Source organism: Gymnoscopelus microlampas, assembly GCF_963454915.1.
Source record: "Gymnoscopelus microlampas genome assembly, chromosome: 20".
Classification (NCBI taxonomy): domain Eukaryota; kingdom Metazoa; phylum Chordata; class Actinopteri; order Myctophiformes; family Myctophidae; genus Gymnoscopelus; species Gymnoscopelus microlampas.
In genome coordinates, this window is record NC_139957.1 from 19,011,025 (window position 1) to 19,035,114 (window position 24,090).

General features: G+C 42.6%; 2 protein-coding genes across 4 annotated transcripts in view; one reads left to right on the forward strand and one right to left on the reverse strand.

Moving 5' to 3' along the window:
- Nucleotides 1-395: 395 nt before the first annotated feature.
- On the forward strand, nt 396-9,711 carry ccdc170 (coiled-coil domain containing 170; the record flags this gene model as incomplete). The annotated part of the gene is made up of 9 exons (XM_084044559.1): nt 396-422; nt 3,627-3,809; nt 4,122-4,445; nt 5,318-5,518; nt 5,767-5,940; nt 7,305-7,547; nt 7,829-8,032; nt 8,428-8,597; nt 9,615-9,711. The coding sequence occupies 9 exons, from the start codon at nt 396-398 to the stop codon at nt 9,709-9,711; spliced, it is 1,623 nt and encodes a 540-aa protein (XP_083900685.1).
- syne1b (spectrin repeat containing, nuclear envelope 1b) overlaps nt 8,819-24,090 on the reverse strand; it is a 117,388-nt gene continuing 102,116 nt past the window's right edge. For 2 of the 3 annotated variants that reach the window (XM_084045307.1, XM_084045306.1), the window contains 16 exons: nt 23,569-23,756; nt 23,290-23,440; nt 20,681-20,863; nt 19,947-20,084; nt 19,115-19,306; nt 18,452-18,779; nt 17,717-17,785; nt 16,707-16,810; nt 15,885-16,011; nt 15,245-15,456; nt 14,520-14,720; nt 14,135-14,263; nt 13,277-13,489; nt 12,842-12,934; nt 11,828-11,886; nt 8,819-10,199 (listed from right to left, as the gene is read on the reverse strand). In XM_084045307.1, coding sequence (XP_083901433.1) covers nt 9,941-10,199; nt 11,828-11,886; nt 12,842-12,934; nt 13,277-13,489; nt 14,135-14,263; nt 14,520-14,720; nt 15,245-15,456; nt 15,885-16,011; nt 16,707-16,810; nt 17,717-17,785; nt 18,452-18,779; nt 19,115-19,306; nt 19,947-20,084; nt 20,681-20,863; nt 23,290-23,440; nt 23,569-23,756 — 2,646 coding nt within the window. In that variant the 3' untranslated portion in view covers nt 8,819-9,940. The remainder of the gene's footprint in view (nt 10,200-11,827; nt 11,887-12,841; nt 12,935-13,276; nt 13,490-14,134; nt 14,264-14,519; nt 14,721-15,244; nt 15,457-15,884; nt 16,012-16,706; nt 16,811-17,716; nt 17,786-18,451; nt 18,780-19,114; nt 19,307-19,946; nt 20,085-20,680; nt 20,864-23,289; nt 23,441-23,568; nt 23,757-24,090) is intronic. The other variant, XM_084045305.1, reaches the window with a different exon arrangement.

The following is a 24,090-nucleotide window of genomic DNA, read 5'->3' on the forward strand; positions in this document are numbered from 1 at the left end:
CATTTAAATGATAGAACATATCGCTGTGTCCTTGATAAAATACATCAGTTTCCAAATGCTCCCTTAGTCCCTTCATGTCACACAGAGCAAGTCTCCTTCAGACACTCATCCTGATCCCTCCACTTGTTTCTCCATTCTCCAATCAATGCCCACCATATACCTCACCACCATAATAACATCAATATGCCACAGCAGCACAATGTATAAATATTGATTGATTGATTAATGATTGATTGGTTGATTGACCTTCTTTACTGAGAATCACAAAGTCAGTTTGTTCCCTGGAGCAAGTTCTTATAGCACCCCCACTGGTAAAACATTGGTACATGTTTTCTGTTGCTTGGAAACTTCTTCAAACAGTACCATCAGCACATTTTCCTTAACCACCTCTAATTATGGAAGCTACTGAAAAACATGATGAGGTAGGTTATAAAGGGTTATAAAAAAACGATTTTACATGTGTGCTACTGCTAACTGGGTATTGGGGTAAAATAAAAATAATTCTGTCAACAAATTATAGGCACTTTATATGTGCACTTGCACCTCAGAATAGTTGACATGATTCATGAATAATCATAACGACATACATAACGTAAGTAGTAGGTGAAGGTTATTTTCAGTGGTGTAACTAAGTACATTTACTCAAGTACTGTATTGAAGTAAAAATTTTAGGTATTTTTTACTTTCTTCAGTATTTCCAATTTTCAGTACTTTTCTAGTCCATACATCTCAGAGGCAAATATTGTACTTTTTACTCCACTGCAATTATTTGACAGCTTTAGTTACTTTTGTAGATTTATATTATTATTACATTACATTACATTACATTACAGTCATTTAGCAGACGCTTTTATCCAAAGCGACTTACAATAAGTGCAATCAACAAAGGTAGGGAACGAAAGCTACTAATCACCAGAGGTTATAAGTGCATTTTCTGCAATAACAAGCAACCAAGAGCATACCTAGCGCTAAGGTAAAAGTGCAATATATCAGCTACCTATTTCCTTAAACAGATGAGACAAAGTAGTCAAATGAGCAGGAGCTAAAAACAAATAATTGTATTGACTAAACAAGATCCAATAAACAATTCAACAATAAAACAAGCATTCGTACAACTAGTTAACAACAAGTAGGCCAGGCAAAGAGGAAGGGTAGTGTTTCCTGAAGAGGTGGGTTTTCAGCCTGCGGCGAAAGATGGGCAGTGACTCTGCTGTCCTGACATCAGTGGGAAGTTCATTCCACCACTGTGGGGCCAGAACAGAAAAAAGTCGTGACCGTGTCGATCGACCAGAAGGACCGTTGAGTGGCGGGGGAGTCAGTCGCCCCTTGGTGGCCGACCGGAGTGGTCGGGAAGGGTTGTGGGCATTGACCAATACCCGGAGGTAAGAGGGAGCTGTTCCTTTCGCTGCCCTATGGGCTAGCACCAGGGTTTTAAACTGAATGCGAGCCGCTACGGGGAGCCAGTGCAGGGAACGGAGAAGGATAGTTGTGTGAGAGAACTTGGGGCGGTTGAACACCAGACGAGCCGCAGCTTTCTGAACAAGCTCCAGGGGTCTGATGGCAGATGCCGGAGCGCCAGCCAGGAGGGAGTTGCAGTAGTCCAGGCGCGAGATGACAAGAGCCTGGATGAGCACCTGGGCTGCCTTCTCCGTGAGGAAGGGCCGAATTCTCCTGATGTTGTAGAGGAGGAATCTGCAGGACCGTGTCACTGATGCGATGTTAGCCGAGAACGACAGTTGATCGTCCAGGGTCACACCCAGATTCTTCGCAGTCCGAGTTGACGTCACCACAGCGTTCTCAATGGTGATGGCCATGTCTCGGTGAGGACAGCCCTTCCCCGGGATGAACATCAGCTCGGTCTTGTCCAGGTTGAGCTTCAGGTGGTTCGTCGACATCCACTCCAGCCAGACAAGCAGCAATGCGTGCCTCCACGTGTGTGTCAGAGGGGGGGAATGAGAGGATCAGCTGGGTGTCATCGGCATAGCAGTGGTAGGAAAAGCCATGGGAGCGGATGACAGCACCAAGAGATGTAGTGTAGAGAGAGAAGAGAAGAGGACCCAGAACCGAGCCTTGGGGAACCCCAGTAGTGAGCCTGTGTGGTTCTGACACAGACCCTCCCAGCTTCACCTGGTAGGAGCGACCCGTCAGGTAGGATGCAAACAGGGAGAGTGCAGAGCCTGAGACACCCATCCCCTCGAGGGTGGAGAGGAGGATCTGATGGTTCACTGTGTCGAACGCTGCAGACAGGTCCAGGAGTATCAGGACAGAGGAGAGAGAGTTCGCTCTAGCGGCATGGAGTGACTCCGCCACTGCCAGGAGGGCAGTCTCTGTCGAGTGACCCACTTTGAACCCAGACTGGTTGGAGTCCAGGAGGTTGTTCTGGTGGAGATACGAGGACAGTTGTTTGAACACAGCACGTTCGAGAGTTTTAGATAGGAAGGATAGAAGGGAAACCGGCCTGTAGTTCTTGACTTCAGAGGGGTCAAGTGTCGGTTTCTTGAGGAGGGGGGTGACTCTGGCAGTCTTGAAAGTAGAGGGAAAGTAACCAGATGTCAGAGAGGTGTTAATAAGTGGGTTAAGAAGGGAAGAAGTTCAGGTGCAGTGGACTGCAGCAGAGGGGATGGGACAGGGTCCAGAGAGCATGAGGTGGGGCGGCTAGAGGTAACAAGGAGAAGGACCTCGTTAGGAGAAAGGGGAGAAAAGTGGGATAGAGAGGTGGAGGGGGGGGAGAGAGGAGTAGATGAAGCTAGAGAGGGGAGGGTGGAAGAGGGACGGGTGTGGGTAGTGCGCAGGGCACCAGCCGGGGGAGGAGGGAATGAGGATCGGATATCGTTCACCTTCTTGTCAAAGAAGTTGGCGAAATCGTCAGGGACGAGGGACGAGGAGGGAGGAGGGGGAGGTGGTTGCAGGAGAGAGGAGAAAGTTTCAAAGAGTTTCAAAGAGTTTCAAAGAGTTTTTTAGGGTTAGAAGCAGAAGCCTGAGAGGAAAAGGTAGAAAGGAGAGATTGGAAGGTAAGAAGGTCCTCCGGGAGGTTGCCATTTCTCCATTTACGCTCAGCTGCTCTTAGGCTCCGTCTCTCAGTACGCACTGAGTCCGACAACCAGGGTGCAGGTGGAGTTTGGCGTGCAGGCCTGGTGGTGAGGGGACGAAACATACAAGCTAGATCTCCTATTTTCTAAATATTTGTATACACTTTGAACACACACTTATGAAATGGGTCATTCTGCACAATGATAAACTTCTGTATATATTTTTCTTTTTCTTTTTTAACTGCATGTTTTGCATAGTAGTGTATATTTGTCTGTCATTAAATGTTTTGATGAATTGAGCGCAAAGGGCCCCAGTGGAAACAAGCCCATAGGCTTTCTTGGGTTTAAAACCCTCTTAGCAGACCTTGTATTGAACCCTGTACTTTCCTGTGCTTTTTTTTGTTGCAAACTGCTAATAAAGTATTCAATCAAACTTTGACTTTTGGTACTTTAAGTACCATTGATGCCAATACTTTTGTACTTTTACTGAAGTACATAACAGAGTACTTCTACATTGCAGTTGATTGATACTTTTACTTAAGTAAAGCATGTGAGTACTTCTTCCATCACTGGTTATTTTGAATGTAAACTTCATAGGTGGACCAGTGCAATGAGAGGGACAGGCTGAGGACCAGGCTGGCTGTGTTGGAGGAGAGTATTAAGTCCTATGAAGTGGAATGTAAAGCCAGCAGGCAGACGGTGATGAGGCTGGTGACAGAACTGGACTGGGAGAGGAGGAAGGCTGTCAGCAGTACCGAGATGCTTGATTCATTCAAAGTGGTGAGTCAATGCATTGCTGTATTGAAATTTAGAACATGAAAACATAATAATTGCCAGAAACTTAAAAAAATAGTGAAAATAGCAGATCTACAAGCTCACAACGTGTTGAGGTGTGACACGTTGTGAGCTTGTAGATCTGCTATTTTCACTATATTTGAAATAGGACTCAGTGGTTAATTCATAATATATAATTGTAACCTATGAGTTATACGAGCTATACAAGCTTGTAGATCTGCTATTTTTGCCAAATGTTTGCCCCAGAATAGGGACACTATAGGGTTCCAGTGGTTAATTGTGCAATGTGTTGCTCAGGAGTTTGAGGGCATGGTTTTGGGGAAGAAGAACACAGAGATGGAGAGGCAGAGCCTCACTGAACGACTTGAAGCCAGCAAGCGTGTGATCGAGGCGACCCAGCGCCAATCTGAATGTTTGGAGAAACAGGTGGAGGAACTTGAAAGGAAGCTACACATAAGCCAAGATGAAACTCAGTTAGCTCGGGCGCAACTGCTGGCACTTCTGGAGAAAGTTTCTACCCTGCTGCAGCACAGTGATTCTGAGGGAGACATCCCACCCACAGAGGAGGACATTCTGCAGAAACTGGAAAACCTCTGCACCCGAGAGGGAAAATCACAAACGGTATAATATTATGACCTGTGACTCTTATAAAGAATACAAAATACAAGCACTCGTAGATTGGCCAAATTTCAGTATGACGGCTTTGTTGACTACTGACAAGTCACAATTTATTTTGTATGTACGCATTGTACGGTATGTGTTTTATTTCTTCATAGATACGTACAGTACATACACAGATAGATGGGCATTTTGTTAATCCTCACTCAACAATTTACAAGAGAATTTGAATTATTTGTGTTGCCAGGTATGTTTTCACATACAAGGAAATTGTCTTACTGACATTGGAGCACTACACTGAACATAACAGTATTAATATTGACACAGTAAGTTTAAAAATATGAATGTAAACATAAGGATAGATGGGAACTATATGCAATAGACAATATAATGTAGAGGCTGATATTGACAACATGGCCACATAAATATGGAGTAGAAAAAGCCCCCTCCTATAAACTACGAGCTTATGGGGGTATACAGTAAATGTGCTGTATATATCAGGTTCTACATTATGGGCCATTACACCTTGAATATTGTGCTGTTCACCAACAAGTTCTGCCCTATAATAGACAGAGGAATTTCCACTCTAAAATCAGCAGCTCTCTTAGAGATGAAAGTTCAGTGAAATTGTATTACAGCCTGTTCTAACAAGTTCTCATTAATTGTGCTGTTGTTTTTACTGTTTCCACATTTCACTACGCAATAATGAAGCTGGTTCCATGGGGGGTTATTACATGGCATTGTGTTTAGGGACTCATTATTACGGCTTTCCGCATTCTCATGAATCTTTGCTGGTCCAAGCCAAAACCAAGCATTGTAACTACAACTTCAGGGGATCCCTTATAGATTTTATTCCCCAATAACTAACACTGCAGACCATGGCAGAGATGGAACTGAGGCTGTCCCACGCCTCAGAGGAGCTGGCCAGGCAGACAGAGCTTCACCACAGTGCTCTGCAGAGGGCTCAGCTTGCAGAGCAGCAAGTCCAGGACCTGAGGCAGAGACTAGAGCAGCTAGAGGGCGAGCTGTTGTCGGCAGATGTTCATCGTGATGGACTGAGCCACGGCCAACAACATGTGAGTACACTGGCGGCAGGCCCATGGGTCATGATGGGTAGTCGAGTTATCACGTCCAAATCTAATCACGCCAGCTGGTTTTGGAATAACAAAAACATTCACACTATTGTTGTGTAAAAGTTTATGAATTAACAATAACTCTCATTCATGTACAGTATTCAATATATTTATTACGAAGTACAATTCTCAGTGTTAATTCCGTGTTAATTTAACGCTGAGAGTGTATTACTGTGATTCTCCTTTTGCAGTATCAAAAGTTCCTGGAACAGTTGTCAGAGACCATGAAGGTTGACAGCATTGCTGTGGACCTTGGCTTCGATATGAGGCTAAAGTTACTTCTTTCCCGAGCAGAACAACTTGTTAAACAGGAAGGGACCGCTTTGGCAGAATCCCAAACTCTAGCCTACAGCCTGCAACGAAAGGTATTATTAATATAACCTATTGCCACCTATAGTCCAGAGCTATGCTGTTGATGTTGTAATCTTAACCAGGGTTGTTTCGTTGAGCATGAATTCTCCTTTTCATTGATACCCTGCTTCACATTCAAGTTACACACATTCACAGCTATTTTTTCCCATGATGACATGCCAAAAATACGGACACTACGTTGAAAGTGGTTAAATGCCTAGCTTAAGGGCACTTCTACAATGGGTATTGAGGGAGGGGTGAGTGTTGCTGAATCAAATCTCCACCCTATTCCTGCCACAAATCTATCAGCTCCTAAAACCTTTGATTTAGGCCACTGTTTACCCAAATTGAATGTGCATCATGGTTGCTTTACTTCTGGGGTGGAAACACCAGTCACAAAATTCAGTGTTGTGACCTTTGACCTAGGATTGACGGTATAAGGTGGGTATCATCTTGTAATGACACTGCAGCTTAATGTAATGTAATGATAGTTACTTAACCACTTTCAACCTGGAGTCCCTACTTCTGGGCATGTCATTATAGGTGAATTTAGTTTTTTATTACATTATTTTCAAAATGTTCAAAAATAGCAAAAATAGCAGATCTACAAGTGATGCATTGTGAGCTTGTAGATGGCCGATTTCGCTATTTGTTTTAGAACTAAGTATTTAGGGCTTAAGTGAATAATTGTGTCAGGCTATTTTTTCTCACTTAAATTCAAAGAAGTCACGCACATCTCCAAAAAACTTTTGGAGGCAGGTGCTGGACCCTACAGAGATCAAAGGCACAAAAGTTGCCTGATGGATGCCTTAATAAATGTCACTTAAGGTCCCTAATGGTGTGCGGACCTATTTTGTGCCTTTATTCTTCCTCCATTGACTCATTTGAACAAAAGTCATTTTGTGTCACTGATGGCTTCTGTGTCACAGTTTCAGATGCCTCATAAAGGAGTAGTGTTCTGGTGCTACCAAAAAGCAACTATTTTCTCAGTTAGGGGTACTTTCCAAAAGAGAAATCAATGCAGTAAAAAGGATCCCATGTCATGATGAGCTGACAGCAACTACAGAGAACTAACTGTTGAAATAATTTGGTGCTCTTTTGTCATTGAAAGAAAACAAGCTTAACATGTCGATCATGTCTTTGCCAAACACGAAAAACGTGTCTTCTTTCAATTAAATGAACATTACACCATCTCAGTTGCAGTGCATTCTGGGGGGGTTGCGGTCATCCCATGGCATCAAAGGAATACAAATTGGAGAGTAGATATAATTTCAGTACCACACAGAAAAGTCAGAGTGAACTCTTAAAATAAAATGAACCTGTAAGAATAAGGGAAAATGTATACATTTACATTTGCAACCTCCCCGTTTAACAATAGTTAAAGACACAGAAAGGTCGACTGGAGGGCAAGGAGCTCCACACAGAACTTCTGAGGAAGAAGGTGGCAGAGCTAGAGGAGGAGAAGAGGAGCCGATCAGCTCTGTCTGTGGAGCGTGATGATGCTCACCTGGAGGCCAGGAAGCTGCAGAAGAAGGTGGAGCGTCTCCAGGGCGAACTGAAGGCTGCCAAGTTCTGCAACACTGAGCTCCAGGCTCAGCTCTGCCACACCAACGAGCTCAAGGTAGTGGGGAGAACAGCTTGGGTCCACACTCCATCCAGAGGCAGAGTCACAAGGCCAGTAACCTTGTGACTTACATGCATTTGTGTTATACAGTATACATTCATATACTGAACATATAGTATACTGTATTATATATTCAAACCCTGTGGTCAAATACTAATGCAATGTGAGAAAATAATTTCCTTCCTTGATAAAGTTGTTTTAACGTTTTTTGATTCAGTGTTTGCTCAGACATTGACAACTGGTTCTTTGGTCCTTGCTGTGTCATTGACATTGCTAAGCTTAAAGTCATGGAACAGAGTCAGGCCATGCAGGAGCAGAGTAAAATTCTGGAGGACCTGGTGGAAGGGAAGGCAGAAGTAGAGAAGACCTTGAGCTCAGTTAGCTCAGACCTACAGAGCCAAGAGAAGGCGGCGGAGGAAGGCCAGCAGCAACTTGTCACCCTCAGGCAGACCCTAGCTCAGCTCTCTGAGAGGGAGAGAGAGGTATTGATTGATTATATTTTTGCATTAAAATATGTACATTTGTACAGCCTAGAGCTTGACCACGTTCAAGTGGTCAACACTTGTTTACAACATGGTATGAATATAGATTTTTAAACACATTCATTCAAAATCTAGAAAGCCATAACTTAAAAAGAGAGGGATTTTTTTTAAGTAGTCTTATTGTTAACAAGTCATATACTTTTAGTAAATAACTTTGATTATGTGTCACTTCATTCACACTTGGCACTGACAACTTTCACAAAAGTTTTACTTCTGTTGATTTTGTGAATGGCTCTATACTGTACATTTTGGTTTTTAATCCACAGCATTTGACTTTATTATAGACCGAGAAGTCATTTCAGATTCACAACAATTTTTTTCTCTCCCTGCTTTAGCTATTTGACTTCCGCAGGGTGGTTTCGCAGATGCTAGGCCTTGATGCCACAGCCTTGGCTCTTCCAAATTATGAAATCATCAAGTTACTAGAGAGCCTCCTTCACCATCAACACTACCACCACCTTCATCCCCATCACCATCCCCTGCCGTGGCACTGTCCTACCCAACAGTACCCCTTTCTCCCCCAAATCCAGGCAACATCCCCATATCCCAACAGTTCCTCCACCTTGAATACTTCTACCTCTAGGTCCTTTGGTCCTGATGATGCAACATCTGTCAATGAAAGTTAAATTACTATCATAACTACAGTATGGCTTTGAAATGATTCACTGAAGAAGCATGAAAATGAATAAAACAATGTGTGAAAGATCAATAAAGACTAAATCAAAATAAGGATTTGGCATTCATTGTTTGTGATATTCAGATATACAGTACATACAATATTTCATATCGATTTTGATCATTATATACACATCATGTTAAATACTCCAGGACTGTTATATTATTTGATACTGGACGGAGAGGGCCATACAAAATATACAGTAATTCTGTTCTTTCCTCATGATTCTGAATGTTGTCATGTTTCATCTTGTTAAAAAAATAAAAACGATGTATACAGTACATGGTTCACTGAATTGTAAATGTTGGTACAGTCTTCAAACTCTTCATAGAGAATGGTTTCCTTTCTTCTTAAGTAATCAACACACAATTTGGCTTAAATGGATCTTCAATCAGTCATTGATATAACATGGAATTCATGTTAAAAATAATTGAATTTTGATGACTGACACACTGAGCGATATGTAAGTAAATAAAATCAGAGGTTAGAACGGCATGCCAAAATACAAGTAAAAAAATAATTGCAATATAAGATATATTAAATGTTATATTACAAAATTTCTGTTGTTACAAGCAAATTCACAGGCTATAATTCATTTCTGCTTTTAACTTAGCTTATTTTTTCCCCAACAGTTCCTTCAACAGTCCTTGACACAAATACTCAAAATGTGTTCTAGGGGGCTTCAACACTTCCTTTAACTTGCTGATATCCACCTGTGTCCAAAGAATGTAGGTTTTCATTATTTCTTTTATTTTGTGAGGGGGATTCTTAGTTTTTCACACCAAAGATGCTTCTTAATTGACACAGAAATATACAGCGTTAAGACAGTGAAAAACGTGTTCCTAGATGCTACACAATGAGATTAACTGGAGATAGCAGCTGTTATTTTGTCAAAAACAAACGCATGACCGAGATTGAGCTCAAGTGTTTCCTGCTGAAGTAACAGACCGTTCTCGAAAGTCCAATATCGATTGTTAAGGTAAAATCAAGAGAAACCCAAATTGTTTTAAAACCCCTGCAGCAGTTCTGGATAGCTGCACACGGTATGTTCCTCAGAGTTCATTTAACTCAGTGACTGTAAAAAATTACCCTTAGAGTTCATTCTTACGCTCTCCGAGTTAAATGAAAACTGAGAATGTTGCCGTGTGGCGGACAATCATTCATTGTCCGCCTTACACAGGAGGCGGCCCGTTGGTGTAGCTGAGCATGGGGTAGAAGGAACGAGCAAAGTTGTTGAGCCGAGCACAGCCGGAGTCTCCGTCAGACATTGGCACCAGGCAGGACAGGCCCACCAGCAGCAGCAGCAGGAAGATCTGGAGAGGGAGTGCCACCCAGAGGACACGTCGCAGGAGGGACCATCTACGAGCCGGGGAGGACGGTGACGTGTCCGACTCAGAACGGGAGGAAGCGAACCCAGCGTCGCTGCGAGACCTGGTCACATGACACCGTCCCAAAAAAAAACTGGTTTAGTTCAACACACCAACAAGTTAAGGTCATACCCGTTCCCTCCGTCAGCCATTTGAGTCATCAAAATCACGATGTCAGGATTACAACACTGGCAGCCGGAGAGATCGATTTACTGTGGCTACAAAGATAAACTCATATAACATCTATCAACGTACTGTAATTTAATAAACCAACTCCACTCAAAATTCATTCTTATTCAATTCCCATTTTCCCAATAGTGGGTCAGTGGTTCGTGTGCAGTGTACCAATTTTCAATCCAAATAAGATTTCAGTTCCAGCAACTAGGGAACTGTATGTCTGTGCTTGCCAAAACTGGTGTATTTACATGGCAATGGTGGGGACACCTGAAAGCAATGTTTACACAGTATTTGACAGTGATTTACACACAGAGTGGTTGGCCAAACACAATAACAAAGACAGTCACAAAGCAAATCTCCAGGCATACATACAGTACAATCCTACATCACAAAACAGATACAGTATGTATGTGAGGTAGCATTCCCTTGCAGGGGCGTTAGGATAAAAGACAAAGGGCATGCTGCAAGTAGCAGTTGAATATTCTGATATTCATAGAAGCTCTCTTTAGAGGTTTGTGTCCATTGAAAAATGCAAAGCATGCCAAGACAAGTAGCATAGCAATAAAATAAAAATAAAAAAGCTATTTAAGAGTAGAGTAGCTTTCCTCAGCTTTTGTTAAATATATTATAGTTCACCATCTGAATACACCACCACCCTCCATAAAAACTGTCTGTTTTCAACTGAAAGAGGAATGTTTACAGTGCAGCTCACGGATACCTACCCACTGGGGAAACACAAGCACCTGCATTTGTACTTACTAAACAGACACAGAGGCCTGGTGTACTCTCTAATTGGGTTACACTAAATCGATATCCGATTCCAGGAATGCAGGGATGACATTGACGCCTGTGTTACACAGGTGGTCCTAGGTGTTTGCAAAAGTGCCTGACCCCCCACTAACATTTTGACAAATGGAGACCTGAGAGGCAAGAATGGCAGATCAAGGGGGGGATGGTGAATAGTCAGTGAGATAGAAAAAAGAGAGCAAGAAAAAGAAGAAATGACACACAAGAGAGAGAGACAAAGAGAAACTGCAGCCTTTGCATTGTTCATTGCAGACATTTACTGGCTCGGCAATTTGAAGGAAAGGGTGTGTGTGCTCAGTTGTTGCTCAGCAGGGAGTGTTAGATCAAGAGTTATTTATGCGATATACATAGATAATAATGCCCTCTGGTTAGCGGTGTTAAGCAGCCGAGGGCATTGGCAGAAAAGAGGCCTTGCACCATTCCTTATGAATCTCTTATAAAGGATGTGTGGGCTACCACACTCAGCTCATCCCCTAGCCTACACATAGTGTCTAGACTTAGAAGATGATGGAATTCATTGTCATGAGCTATTAAACATGGTATAACTACAATTAGGATCTAATATTATTTTAAAAGAAACAGTTATATGAGACTCGGGGTCATTCAAGGTTAGTAAGCAGTGAACCATTGGGGTGGAGGGGGCTCCAAGTGCATCATGGGTAGAGTTCCATTATCTTCTGGGTGTTCTAGAAACCAACAGAAAGGTACCTGTGGTGTGAACCGCTCACAGGAGGTCCAGGGAGTGACAGACTACATTTGCCCCGTTGCTGTTTGCAATGAACACGGGGGGGTAAAAGAAAGAAAGTATGTTTCAGTCCAGGCAAATAAAGACAAAAGCTACCGATGAAAGAAATCCCAAAATGAATAAAGAGCAGCAACAAAATCATATGTGAAGGTGTTGGTGATAGATAGTAAACCGTGATTTATCAGGAAACTGGCTTTCCAAAGTGCACGGCTACTGTGACGTGTTTGTGCTTGAATTAAGTGCTGTTACCAACGAACCCAACTCATACCGAAAGCTGAGACGTATGCCTTACGATGTATGATTTGCCTTGGTAACAGACTTTTAGTGACATCAAGCACATCTTAAAAGCATTAATATGCTTATTTGGATTGACAGAGATAAGCTTGTTGAAATGAGCATATTAAGATTTCATCTTCTGATGAAACAATAATCTGCTCCCTTGTTTTACAGATAAAGATATACATGTTTGGTCCACATTTCTGCATTTTGAGCAGTTTTAAATAGCCAACATTCCAGGGGCAAAGAGGGAAACCAGAGTGTGAAGAGATAAAAGGAAGAGTCCTCCAGGACCTCAAATTCATGGGGCAGATTCATTTTGTGTGGGAAAAACTAGACCGATAAAACTGAAAACTAAAACTGAGTAACAAAACAAAACAAAAGTCATACAAGAAAAGGATGAAATAAAGTGGGGAAAAAAAATTCTCCAGTGCTCTGGTGGGGGCTTGCTCTGGGAAGAGACAACGTGCAAGAAGAATAAAAGGCTGGGGGAAACAGTTCAGAGATCAGAAGGAGTGGGTGTGTGACATGTGAAGAGGGGAGTAGAGGTGTGGAGAGGTGTGAGGTGAGCTCCTGGGATGAGAAGAGGTGAATCTGGTCTTCAGCTGATACAGTCTTACATGGAGGGGGGGGGGGGGGGGGTTAACCAAACACCTTGCTTCTCAGTGACGGTGCATGTGCCATGTGCAGCTATACGTTACCGATCGTCGTCGACTGGGCGTGCTCCTTCCTGACAAGGGACTGATTGAACCAGAGGTGTCCAGGTCATCAGCAGATGACCACGAAGACAGATCCTGAGGGAAACGGAATAAGAAATAAAGAGGGGTAGAGAAGGTGGAGATGATGAGTGAGAGAGAGAGAGACATAGGCATCAAGAGCCATCAGCGAAAAGGAAGAAGTTTAGATGCCGAACATGGACGTGGATAAATAAACAATATGCATTGCATTTAGTCTATACTTGTGTGCAACAGCATTGATTAACTTAAAAATAAATATTATTTACAAACCAACAGCACACTGTGTGTGTGTGTGTGTGTGTGTGTGTGTGTGTGTGTGTGTGTGTGTGTGTGTGTGTGTGTGTGTGTGTGTGCGTGTGCGTGTGTGCGTGTGTACATGCAGCATTAAGTAGTTCTGACCTGTTGACTGCTGGTGATATCCAAAATCTTGGCCAGTTCCCGCAGATCTCGAGTCACCTCCTTCAGCAGCAGTTTGAGGCGGTTCCCTATGACGTGGACCTTCTCCTTGGCTTCCAGGCAGTCACTGCCTTGGGAGTTCACCAGCAGCTGCAGGGACATGTCCTGGAGAGATGCTACCTTCAGCTGGGAGTCCAGCAGCTCCCGTCGGATTTGCTGTGGGAATCAAAAAGATGAGGATTAGAAGAAGTGGATTAGAATTAGAGGCCGACAGTAGCTGAGCGATTAGTGCATCGACCACATCATAGCAATGTCCCCAGTTCGATTCCACCTGTGATGTACTGTCTACCTTTGCTTTGCTGTCTCTTTTATCTAAAAGCAAAAAGTAAAACAAAAATCACACCCAGTGTGAAGGTAGCGGCACCTTTGATACATTTTGTCATCGTTATGTGTTTATAATGTGTTTATAGCCACGTGTCACGTGAAGCTTGACCAATCACTTTGTTGACGGGTCTGACCAATCACTTTGTTGACGGGTCTGACCAATCAGAGCGTTGACGGGTCTGACCAATCAGAGCGTTGACGGGTCTGACCAATCAGAGCGTTGACGGTGAACACGGACAAAGTCAGGTTTAGAGCAGCGCCGCTAAAAAGGTTTAACATTTCAATGGTAAGGCAAAGAAACTCTAGACCAAAAAACACTTTATGACAATACAAAAAGATAAAAAAAATAAACCACTACTGTGGCCCTGGTCGGTTCAGTGGTTGGCGAGATTAGCTTCGGAAATACAGACAGACACAGACCAACCCTAATAGATGGCTAGACTCCAGCAGGGCCACGCTGTAAAAACCCCTTCATACCGTGAGTGTTTTGTGATGGTCATGTAGAGTGTCGCTGTCCTGCATGGGGTCGATGGGAATGATCTCATTCCTCCGGCGGTCAATGTTTTCCAGCCACAAAAGCAGACCATGACTCATTTCATGGAAGTCCTACAAATGAAATTTGCATAAGGAATGTATATAGAGCTTATACTTTACGCAGTCGAGATTTGATAATCACTACACTTAACGAAACACCTTATGAAACTTTAATTATGAGATAATGTATTTCTGTGATCAACAATACAAACAGAAGATATTTAGGCATTTGAGTAATTATTTTAATTGGGAATTAAACTAAACTGGACAAAACTAAACATATTATTATTCACATATAACTCAGTTTGCAGTCAAACATTTGACTTACATGGCACTGCATGAGAGCTTCCTGAAGTGAGGACCTCCACTCCTCCAATGAGTTGCCCAGTTTGTCCCAGTGGTGGTTCATATCTTTCAGTCTAGCCTGCAGCTCTCGTGACTCCTCTGAGTCAGACTGCACAAACTCTGCACTGCACAGGTTAATGGACAGAACAATAGCCTTGCGCTTGTCGAAGGACTTCTGCAGCTCCTGTAGACAATCAGAAGAAGTCGTTAATGAAGTGGAAACTGAACAGGGTGGAACTAAAAACTGTCTAGATGCACAATGGCTGTAATAGAACACAATAATAGTTGAGAGTTGAGAAATTTTAGGGTCTCTCAGATGATCCGTATGCTAGGGCTTTTTACTTTTTGAGAAGGCCATGAAACTTCATAGACTGTAGATCTCCAACTCAATATCTGTCATAATGGTTTAATTTGGTCAAAGGTCAAGGTCAAGAAGGTCAATTATTAATTAGCATATAACTTCAGTACTGTTCACTGTAGAACAATGAGTGATTGTAAGCTCGTCTCAAGTCATTCCCTTGAATACTGAGGTCATCTAGCAATGAGCCGCGTAGCTCAACTATGCACACCAGCTAGTTTGCTCTTGTTTGTGTTGCACTTCTCATACTTTGAAAGCACATAGACATGTATAACATTTTAGGAGGAGACAGAAAGCACAGTAAAGGAAGATTATCAAAGAGAGACACTATGAAATTAGTCTTGGGTTACCTTGAGTTTCTTGATGCGCTGCTCTATCATCTGGAGGTCGGTACTGAGGTCCAGCCTCCGCTGTTCCTCCAGTTGCTCCTCAGTCTGACCGAGCCACGCCCACACGCTGTTCAGGTCAGAGATTAGCTGCTGCCACTGCTGCTGGTTCTGCTTGGTGCGGAGCCCTTTGCTGAGGTCCTGAGCCTGCAGCAGCTCCCAGCGCTCAATCACACCTGGGGTACAGAAAAGTAAAGAGGGACAGCAGCTGAGCATATTATCATACTATAAACACAATAAATATGATCAAAATATAATCAGAATCTCTTTCTTCTGTTCGGAAATTAGCGCCACCTGCTGGGCCATTAATGAGAACTGCAGCGTTTTCAGTAGTTCCGCATTAGCTTCATTCTGAACGGCAAAACCTTGGTTCTTGGCATGTGTGAATTAACACACATTCACGTTATTATTTAAACCCTATACTATTGACCAGAGCCCAAGGGCTCTGTGCAAAGCCCGTCATGTTTTTGATCTACACTAAATCTCTGGCTAAAAATAGCCAAACTACAAGCTCACGAGATGCAATGTAAGCTGAAAGTTAGCCTCTGAATATGGACAATAGGTGTTTAATGCATTCAACCTGGTCATGACATGACAGCAGTACCTGATGTTTGTGACTCTGAGCTGCTGGCGTCTGCCAGTCCAGACCCAGGGTCCTCTTCCTCCTTCAGCTCGAATCCCATCCTCTTCACTGCATCAATATTGCCACGGCACTCTCCCAACAACCGCATCTACAGGTCAGGCAGTATACATGGTATAATGTAGCTTGTCAGTGAAATTGCCTTGTAGGGCTGCAAATTATAGATTATTTTCTTGATTATTTTAGTAATTCCCTTTTCAATTAATGGGATAATCAAGAAGCTTTTTTTTATTACTCTGATTAACTTATACTCTTTTTTAATATTTGTCGTATAATGGTGTTGCACAAAAATAGCGGAAATAGCCGCACTATAAGCTCACAACGCATCATATTGCAACATGTTGTGAGCTCTATTATTTCTAATCGATTAGTTCAATTAACTGTTGCACTCCTATTGCCTTGTATAAAATCAGTGGCATGGACGGCTATGGGGCTGTTTGGACATAAATTATGGTTTTGTAAGGGTTGATCAAACCCGATACCTAATAAGGGATGTATGTATAGGGTTTATTTTAGGTAATAATACGATTATTTAAATACTATCTGCACATTGGCTATTTTGATGGACCAGGTGTAATAGAGCATTGATTCTTAAAGTGGGGTCCGGGCACCCCCAGGGATCCTTGTGGGGGTACCAGGGTGTCCCCAGCTAAGTTTGTTAATATAGCGTCACAATCATTAAAACCACTTTAACCATGTTATACTTTGGCTATTCAAAAATAGCAGATGTACAAGCTCATAGCTTGTACATCTGCTATTTAACTACTGTAATAGAGTATCACTCACATATCCCATGTATGACGCATCCAACTCCGTACTGCTGGTAGGGGTGCGACTGCCTGAGTGATGCAGGTGGAAGCGGCTGGTATCCACAGAGCCAATGTCTCCTGCTGACATAACATCAAGGGGTCATACGATGGAGGATGTGACCTAATGTTGCCTATAAAAGGTTCATCTAAATGTGTTTACACATTTTTCAGTTCAGCATCTCCGGGAACAGGCAAGTCAAGTTTGCTGTAAACCAGTTCTCACAGGGACCCTGGGAGCCAGATTACTGCTAGTGTTCTGTTCCACCAGGAAGTTAATTGCCCTCACCCATTGTCCCGGTCAGGTCAAAATTAGTTATACAATGAGAATGAAAACCAGCAGTACTGCGGGTGCCCAGGTACCCGATGGTGAGAATATAGGAACAACACATCAATCATAAAATAAAAGTGTCCAGTGTTCCTTGCAAATGTGAACATCATGCTTATCTGAAACACAGTATGCACGTGAAAAATCTCAAAAGAGGTTAGCTACAAATAACAACACTCAAAGTCAAACAAAAGTCAGAAAAAGCAGGTTAGAAGAAGAGTTGGGATGAATTCCATTTCAATTCAGCCCATTTTTGGGATTGTCTAAAAATACTTGAATTGAACTGACAAAATAGAAATGGAATTGACCCTAACCCCATGTTAGAAACGTGTTGCTTTGTTACAGTGGCTGTTGCTCAATCTGTGTGTGGGTGTGTGGGTGCGTGTGTGTGTGTGTGTGTGTGTGTGTGTGTGTGTGTGTGTGTGTGTGTGTGTGTGTGTGTGTGTGTGTGTGTGTGTGTGTGTGTGTGTGTGTGTGTGTGTGTGTGTGTGTGTGTGTGTGTTAGATATGAAGAGAAAACAACAACAACACAGAAATCAAAGTCCAAATCAATGACCAAGCCAGTGAGCAGATTATTATTGTGTGATTTTAACTCAGATAGGTGGCTGTTACTTCTAGTCCCCAAACACTTGTGGCATGCTGGGGAGATTTCTGTTGCCTACCAGTGGAAGATCTCAGTGTTTGTTCTGTTATTTTAACAAATTCCTCAGGGCTCTCTGGGATGACTACACCTGGAAGAAACATTATACAGTACATACATTCAACATTGGGGTATTATTAATGAACGTGTAAGATCAAGGGTGTAGATAATGTTATGATCAAACAGGAACACCAGGTCAGAGGGTTTTTAGAGCATCAACACAATACTTTAGACAGTAATATGCTTTAAATTACAAAATTAAAGCAATACTTTTCAGTGGTTGTCAAGACCTATTAGGTCTCACTGAATTGTCCTATGAAGAAAAACATTTTTGCATCTATATATAAGCAAAAACAAGGCAAGATATATTTGTACTGCAAATACTTTGGCCTTAGACAGAATGTGAAACATGGCTACGGAGTCAGTCAACATAAATTATGTCACTGTTCTAAAGTTAACAACATAGTTCCGTTTTTTATTTGATTCAGTACAACCTGGCAGTTGTTTCAGTTGATCGCTGTCTCTGAAAAATCCTGTTTACAGTAAGTCCTTCCATGTAGAATTGAAACACTTAAAAGGCTGTCAAAAGACACTAGACGTACTGCAAAAGTAATTGCATCTGCTTCCAGGATCTCAGCAAAACATTCTTGGACAGACTGAATGGACTTCCAGCATGTAATGAAGCAGCTTATCCTTCTTCAAAATCCCTGCGACGTCCCTCAACCTGAAACAGGACAGGGTGTTTGTGCATACTGACCTGACATGGCTGAACTGGAGCGTTGGAGGAAGTCCCCTTCCTCGCTCTGCTGCTCTCTCAGGGCCCTGCTGGCACTCTCCAGGCCACGGCTCAGGTCGTAGTCGTGGTCCCACTCCAGGGGGATGGAGTCCACGCTGGCCGGGGTGTCTCTGCCGGAGCGCTCGGTCCTGAGCGGGGCTGCCAGGGAGGTTGAGCGGCTGGAGGAGGGCAGGGGGGAGAGGAAGCCGTCCCCCAGTCGCTCGCTCCATGGCAGGCTGGACAGGTCACCGTGCTCGTCCAGCTCCAGCTCGCGGTCTGAGAACGACACCTCTGTGTCATCGTCAGTCAGCTGAGGAGAGAGGTGTGACACCGTGTGCTTTACATATCTGCAGATTTTTCTTTGTCATCATTCAAAATTGCATTCAAGTCGCTATAACAGCAGTTCTTTCAATGTTTTATCTCCCTTTGTACATTTGTCAATTTGTTATGTTTTGTCTTGTGTGCAATGACTTGTCTCAAATAGAAGTGAAAGTGTTCAGCCCCGAAACACTACCATTTAGAAGAAAACCTTTATGAAAAGCATTCTAACAAGTGCTTAGGTGAACAATATGCAGAACCTTCTGGGTACATTTTCACACTCGGAGTTCAAATCAATGCAGAATAATCGGTGTGGTGCTGTCTTACAGGCAGGCGGATGAGCTTCTTGTAGTAGCGCTCCACTCGTCCAAACACCTCTTGACAGTAGCGCTGCAGCTCCTCCAGCTCTTCCTCGATTACAGCAGCGTCCAGAGGTTCGCTCTTCTCGATCAAAGCCTCTCCCTGCTGGAAGATGTGCTCTATCTTTGCCGTGGTCAGGGAGATCTCCTGCTGGAATGCCTGAGGGACAGACGGATGAGCTTTAATCAACTCTGTGGCTGTGCCCAATGCTACGCATGCACATGCATGCACATGTGAGCATGCACACATACGCACCCAAAATCATTTAGTAGATCATTTTAATGGTTCATCTAAGCCTAGTTAGGTGCCAGATATGTCGGGTTCTACACATGTGGCCAATGGCCATATATTGCCAATTATCAAAAAGTTTAGACAATTACAGTCAGGAAAGTATATCATGGCTTCAGATTCAGCTTGATTCTGACTGGGGGGTATTCATTATTTTCAGATATACAGTATAAGACTGTGGTTGTACTGGTCAGGTCCCAGGTTTTAATGTGATTGTCTGTGTGCAGGGCGTCGCTGAAAATGAGCAGCTGTGCTCAGCAAGTTTAACTGGGTAAATCCCTGGGTAGGTCCAGAAAAAAAAAGATACTGTAGCTGCACACCTTTGATGTAGCGGCATCATCACTATTCTAAATGAATACCCATAATAGAAATTATACAGTATTAGCGGTTATTTAAGCTAACATTAACTACAAGCTATCCTTCTAAACATGGATTTCAATATAATATTTTCTAGGTCCTTTCTTGGTTGACGAAGATAGTGTTTCTACTGTATTTAAAGAGGCATACTTACCCTTAGCTGTTTGATCTTGGCCTGAATGTCACACTCAGAGAAGTGTTCAATATTGGTGAGCTGCAGGTCCATCTCTGTTAGCCACACCAGGACACTGTCCCTGGCTGTCTCGAACTCCTCTCTCTGTGTAATAAAGTGCTGCATGAACAGAAACGAGAAACTGCAGTTAGAACCAGGTACACTTGTACAGCACATACTTCTACACACGCTGGGCAAGACCTAGCCGGTTGAGTGTCTAAACGGAAGTACCGGAATTTGGCAGAAGTACCGCCCAAGGAAATGACATTGACGCTTTACAAATCTGTTTACATTCTCCGTGAATGAAACGAGTGTTGTGATTGGTCAAAAAATATAATTTCCGGGGGAAATGCGTACAACGGAAGTCCCGCCCCAATAGACACTCTCTGCTTTAGGTCATGCCCAGGCTTTTCTCTTCGCAGATGAGTAAGGCTGGGAATGAGGCTAACTTCTACAAGGTATTTTAAATGGCTTTGGTCTGCTAAACAGCATTTTTTGATTGACAATTAACTTAGGCTATTTGGTTATTATCAAATGTATTGTTGTTATTATTAGCTCCTAACGGATGCTATAGGGGCTGCAAGCTATTCTGAAAAGGTGTCAAGAGAAAAAAAATATTTGTTTTTTTTGTTTTTTTCTGCATCTGCACCTAATTTTGAACTTCCATGCTTTTCTACCAGAATAATCAAGCCTGGTGGAGACAAAGACTAATATACCTTAAGCCTGCGGAGAATGGATGCCACTCTCTTCTGCAGGTTGTCCCATCGCTGATTGGCGTCGTGGGCCATTTCCCTCAGGCGACAGGAAGAGTCTGTGCGGTTTTCCCTGGCAAGACGACGGTACTGCTTGTTGATCAGTTCCAGGTGAGTCAGGCTTTCATGGACCTGCCTCTGAAAGGCCTTAACATGCACATAAAAGAAGCTCATGAGTTCACAAGTTGCCAATGACATATGGTCCATCCGGAACAGCTGCAGTTAGAAAGTAAACGTTCTAGTGATAATCAAAAGTACTGCAAACATGCTATTAACCCATTCAATCCGGGAACGCATATACTGTGTCAATTTAGATTTTTTTAGCTATAACCATTATTTTACACTTTCTATTAAAAAATCACACCCAGTGTGAAGTGGGCGGTGTGTGGTCATCACAACATGACTCACTTTAAAGGAGAATTCCGGTCATTTTAAGTGTTATGTTTGATGTGTGTCAAATCACTTACCAACGTAGGAATGAAAATCGCGTAACTCCACAGAGCCCCCTATCGACCCCCACCGTTGTCATTATAGGAGGATATAGGATAGCCCAAATTCGCCTATTTTAACCAATGCAAAGTCTGTTTTTTTGCTTCTAGTACTCATTGTTGAGTCCCATGATAATGTAACAGGCGCTAAAACTCCCGACAAGCTAACGGCTAATAACAAACGAGCTAACGCTGGGGCTGCTTATCTCTCTGCATGGCAGCCCCAGGTTGCCAGGTCGGGAGAGAAACCAGCAACCAGCATTAGCTCGTTCTGTTATTAGCCGTTAGCTTGTCGGGAGTTTTAGCGCCTGTTACATTATCATGGGACTCAACAATGAGTACTAGAAGCAAAAAAACAGACTTTGCATTGGTTAAAATAGGCGAATTTGGGCTATCCTATATCCTCCTATAATGACAACGGTGGGGGTCGATAGGGGGCTCTGTGGAGTTACGCGATTTTCATTCCTACGTTGGTAAGTGATTTGACACACATCAAACATAACACTTAAAATGACAGGAATTCTCCTTTAAAAAAAGGATAAATGACTTTTTTTAAAGTCCATACTGCTATTCATAGGGCTGCACATGTGTCATGTGTTTCGCTAGCCAATCACAGTCCTGAATTTGCAAAGTCAGCCAATCACATTACAGTTAGTGGTGATGACACTAGCTGTAATGTGATTGGCTGATATGAAAAAAAGCATCGATTTGCATTAACAATGGAAGGGTTAGGGGGTACACAAATTTTTTGGTCGGTGTCCAAAACTCACTTATAGGGGGCGGCTACACCGCCCCAAAAATAGCAGATCTACAAGCTCATAGCGCAGCACTGAGTGCCGCGCAACAAGCTTGTAGATCTGCAATGTTTTGGGAAAAATCGTTAAAATTATTTGTGCAAATCTTTGAATATATGTATATGTATACTGTATGTATTTTAAAGCATTTTAACTCAAATCTTTGTTTCTGGGGATTCTACAAATGTCTTCTAACATCACAACAACATTTTTTTGCTATAATATCAGTGGTTCTCAAACTTTTTTCATGTCAAGGACCACCCAAAATGATATGTATTTGTCTGCGGACCCCCCTATCTCAAAATATTTTGATCCAGGGACCCCCAGAAGCAAAGATTTGAGTTACAAATGTATATATATTCAAAGATTTGCACAAATTTTGACGATTTTTCAAAAATAGCAGATCAACAAGCTCATAGCACGGCACTCAGTGCCAAGCTATGAGCTTGTATATCTGCTATTTTTGAATAGCCAAAGACATCTAAAATGACACAGATGCGTTCCCGGATTGAATGGGTTAAATAAGCAGCCTTGTAAGTGGAGCAATTTTGGCCCAGACTGAAATGATGACTGACTAGTGATGATTTCCACTGGGGTTATCAATGTTAAAAAGTGAATGAACTCAAGATAATATAAGTTGCTTTCAGTAGAGTCCACCGGCTTACTTTTAAGGGTAAATAAATAGGTTGAAATAGACGTAGCTCAAATTTTCTTGTCTTTCTTTTTTAAAACTTTGTTCTGATTTTCTACAGAATCATTCAACACCAAAAGTTGGTACTATGCAGATACGCAATAGCTTCCACCAGTGCAAACCATCAAATACAAAAATTGTGACAGAACAGATTGAATTAACACCCAAACACTCACCCAAACATACAGGAAATACAGGTTAAATAAAAAATAAATATTAAACAAACAGATAAACACAGACAGATAAACAAAACAAAACAACATCAGTCAAACAGTACATATCCATGACAAATCTATATTCCGCATAACAGCACAACACCCCTGCCACAGCAAGCCCATCACATCAACGTTCCACCAGATCTCACATATCCTCCATCAGGGATGGATTTAAATTATGGACAAATTGAAACGGACCCCATACCTTCCCACACCTATTGGAGGAGCCACTTAATGAGAATCTAATCTTTTCTAGTTTTAGACAGTACAAGACGTCTCTTATCCAGTGAGTGTGACCGGGGGAAGTAGGTGATTTCCAATTAATCAAAATGAGTCTGCTAGCCAATAGAGTGACAAAAGCCAAAACATCCTTAGTTTCCAGTACCTCAAATTTTTTTAGCTCTTCCTTGGCTACAGTGTAGAGAACTCCAGAGGAGTTTGGCAGTGCAGCAGTCTTCTCTGAAGTGGCCAGCCACTCCTCGAAGCGTGCAAAGTCATCCAAGAACTTCTGCCATAAGCGCCATGTCTCCTCAATCCTGGCAAAGAGCACAGCAAATGTGTAGGAGTGTAATGCAATTAAATACAGTATATATAAAATTATGTATTTTTGAAAGTGTTCATTATGTAATAATCGCTCATCCGCTTGAGTGCATTAGCTTCTTACTTGAGTCTCCTCTCCATAGACAAGGCACAGATGCTCCTCCAGCGGCGGTCAAGGCTGCGGGTGGCCTGCTGGATGGAGTCACACTCCGCATCGGTGGCACAGGCGTCACAGTCATGCAGGAGCACCTCACACAGGTTCAGGACAGACGCCACCCCAGTACTGTGTTTCTCTATGTCCCGCTGAAGCTCCTGTGGAAAATCAAGAGCGCAATAGATAGTACCAACAGATCAAAAATGATCGAATCTAATGTGTGATTCACCTATTGTTAAAACAGCAGTTTTTGATTGAACACTTTTTGGTCATAGACATACTGTATGGTAATTGGATAAGGTGTGAGAGGCCAGCATGAAAGTCCATAAATAACAGCAAAAAAGGCTCTTTGGATGCAAAAATTGTCTTTTACTTACAAAAGTGACATAGTGCAATAAAGTGACACAGAGAGTGGACTTTTCGGTCCTCAGACCATCATCAACACTGAATGCAGGTTGCCCATGTTGGCTATAAGTAGGCAGTAGGCCTATT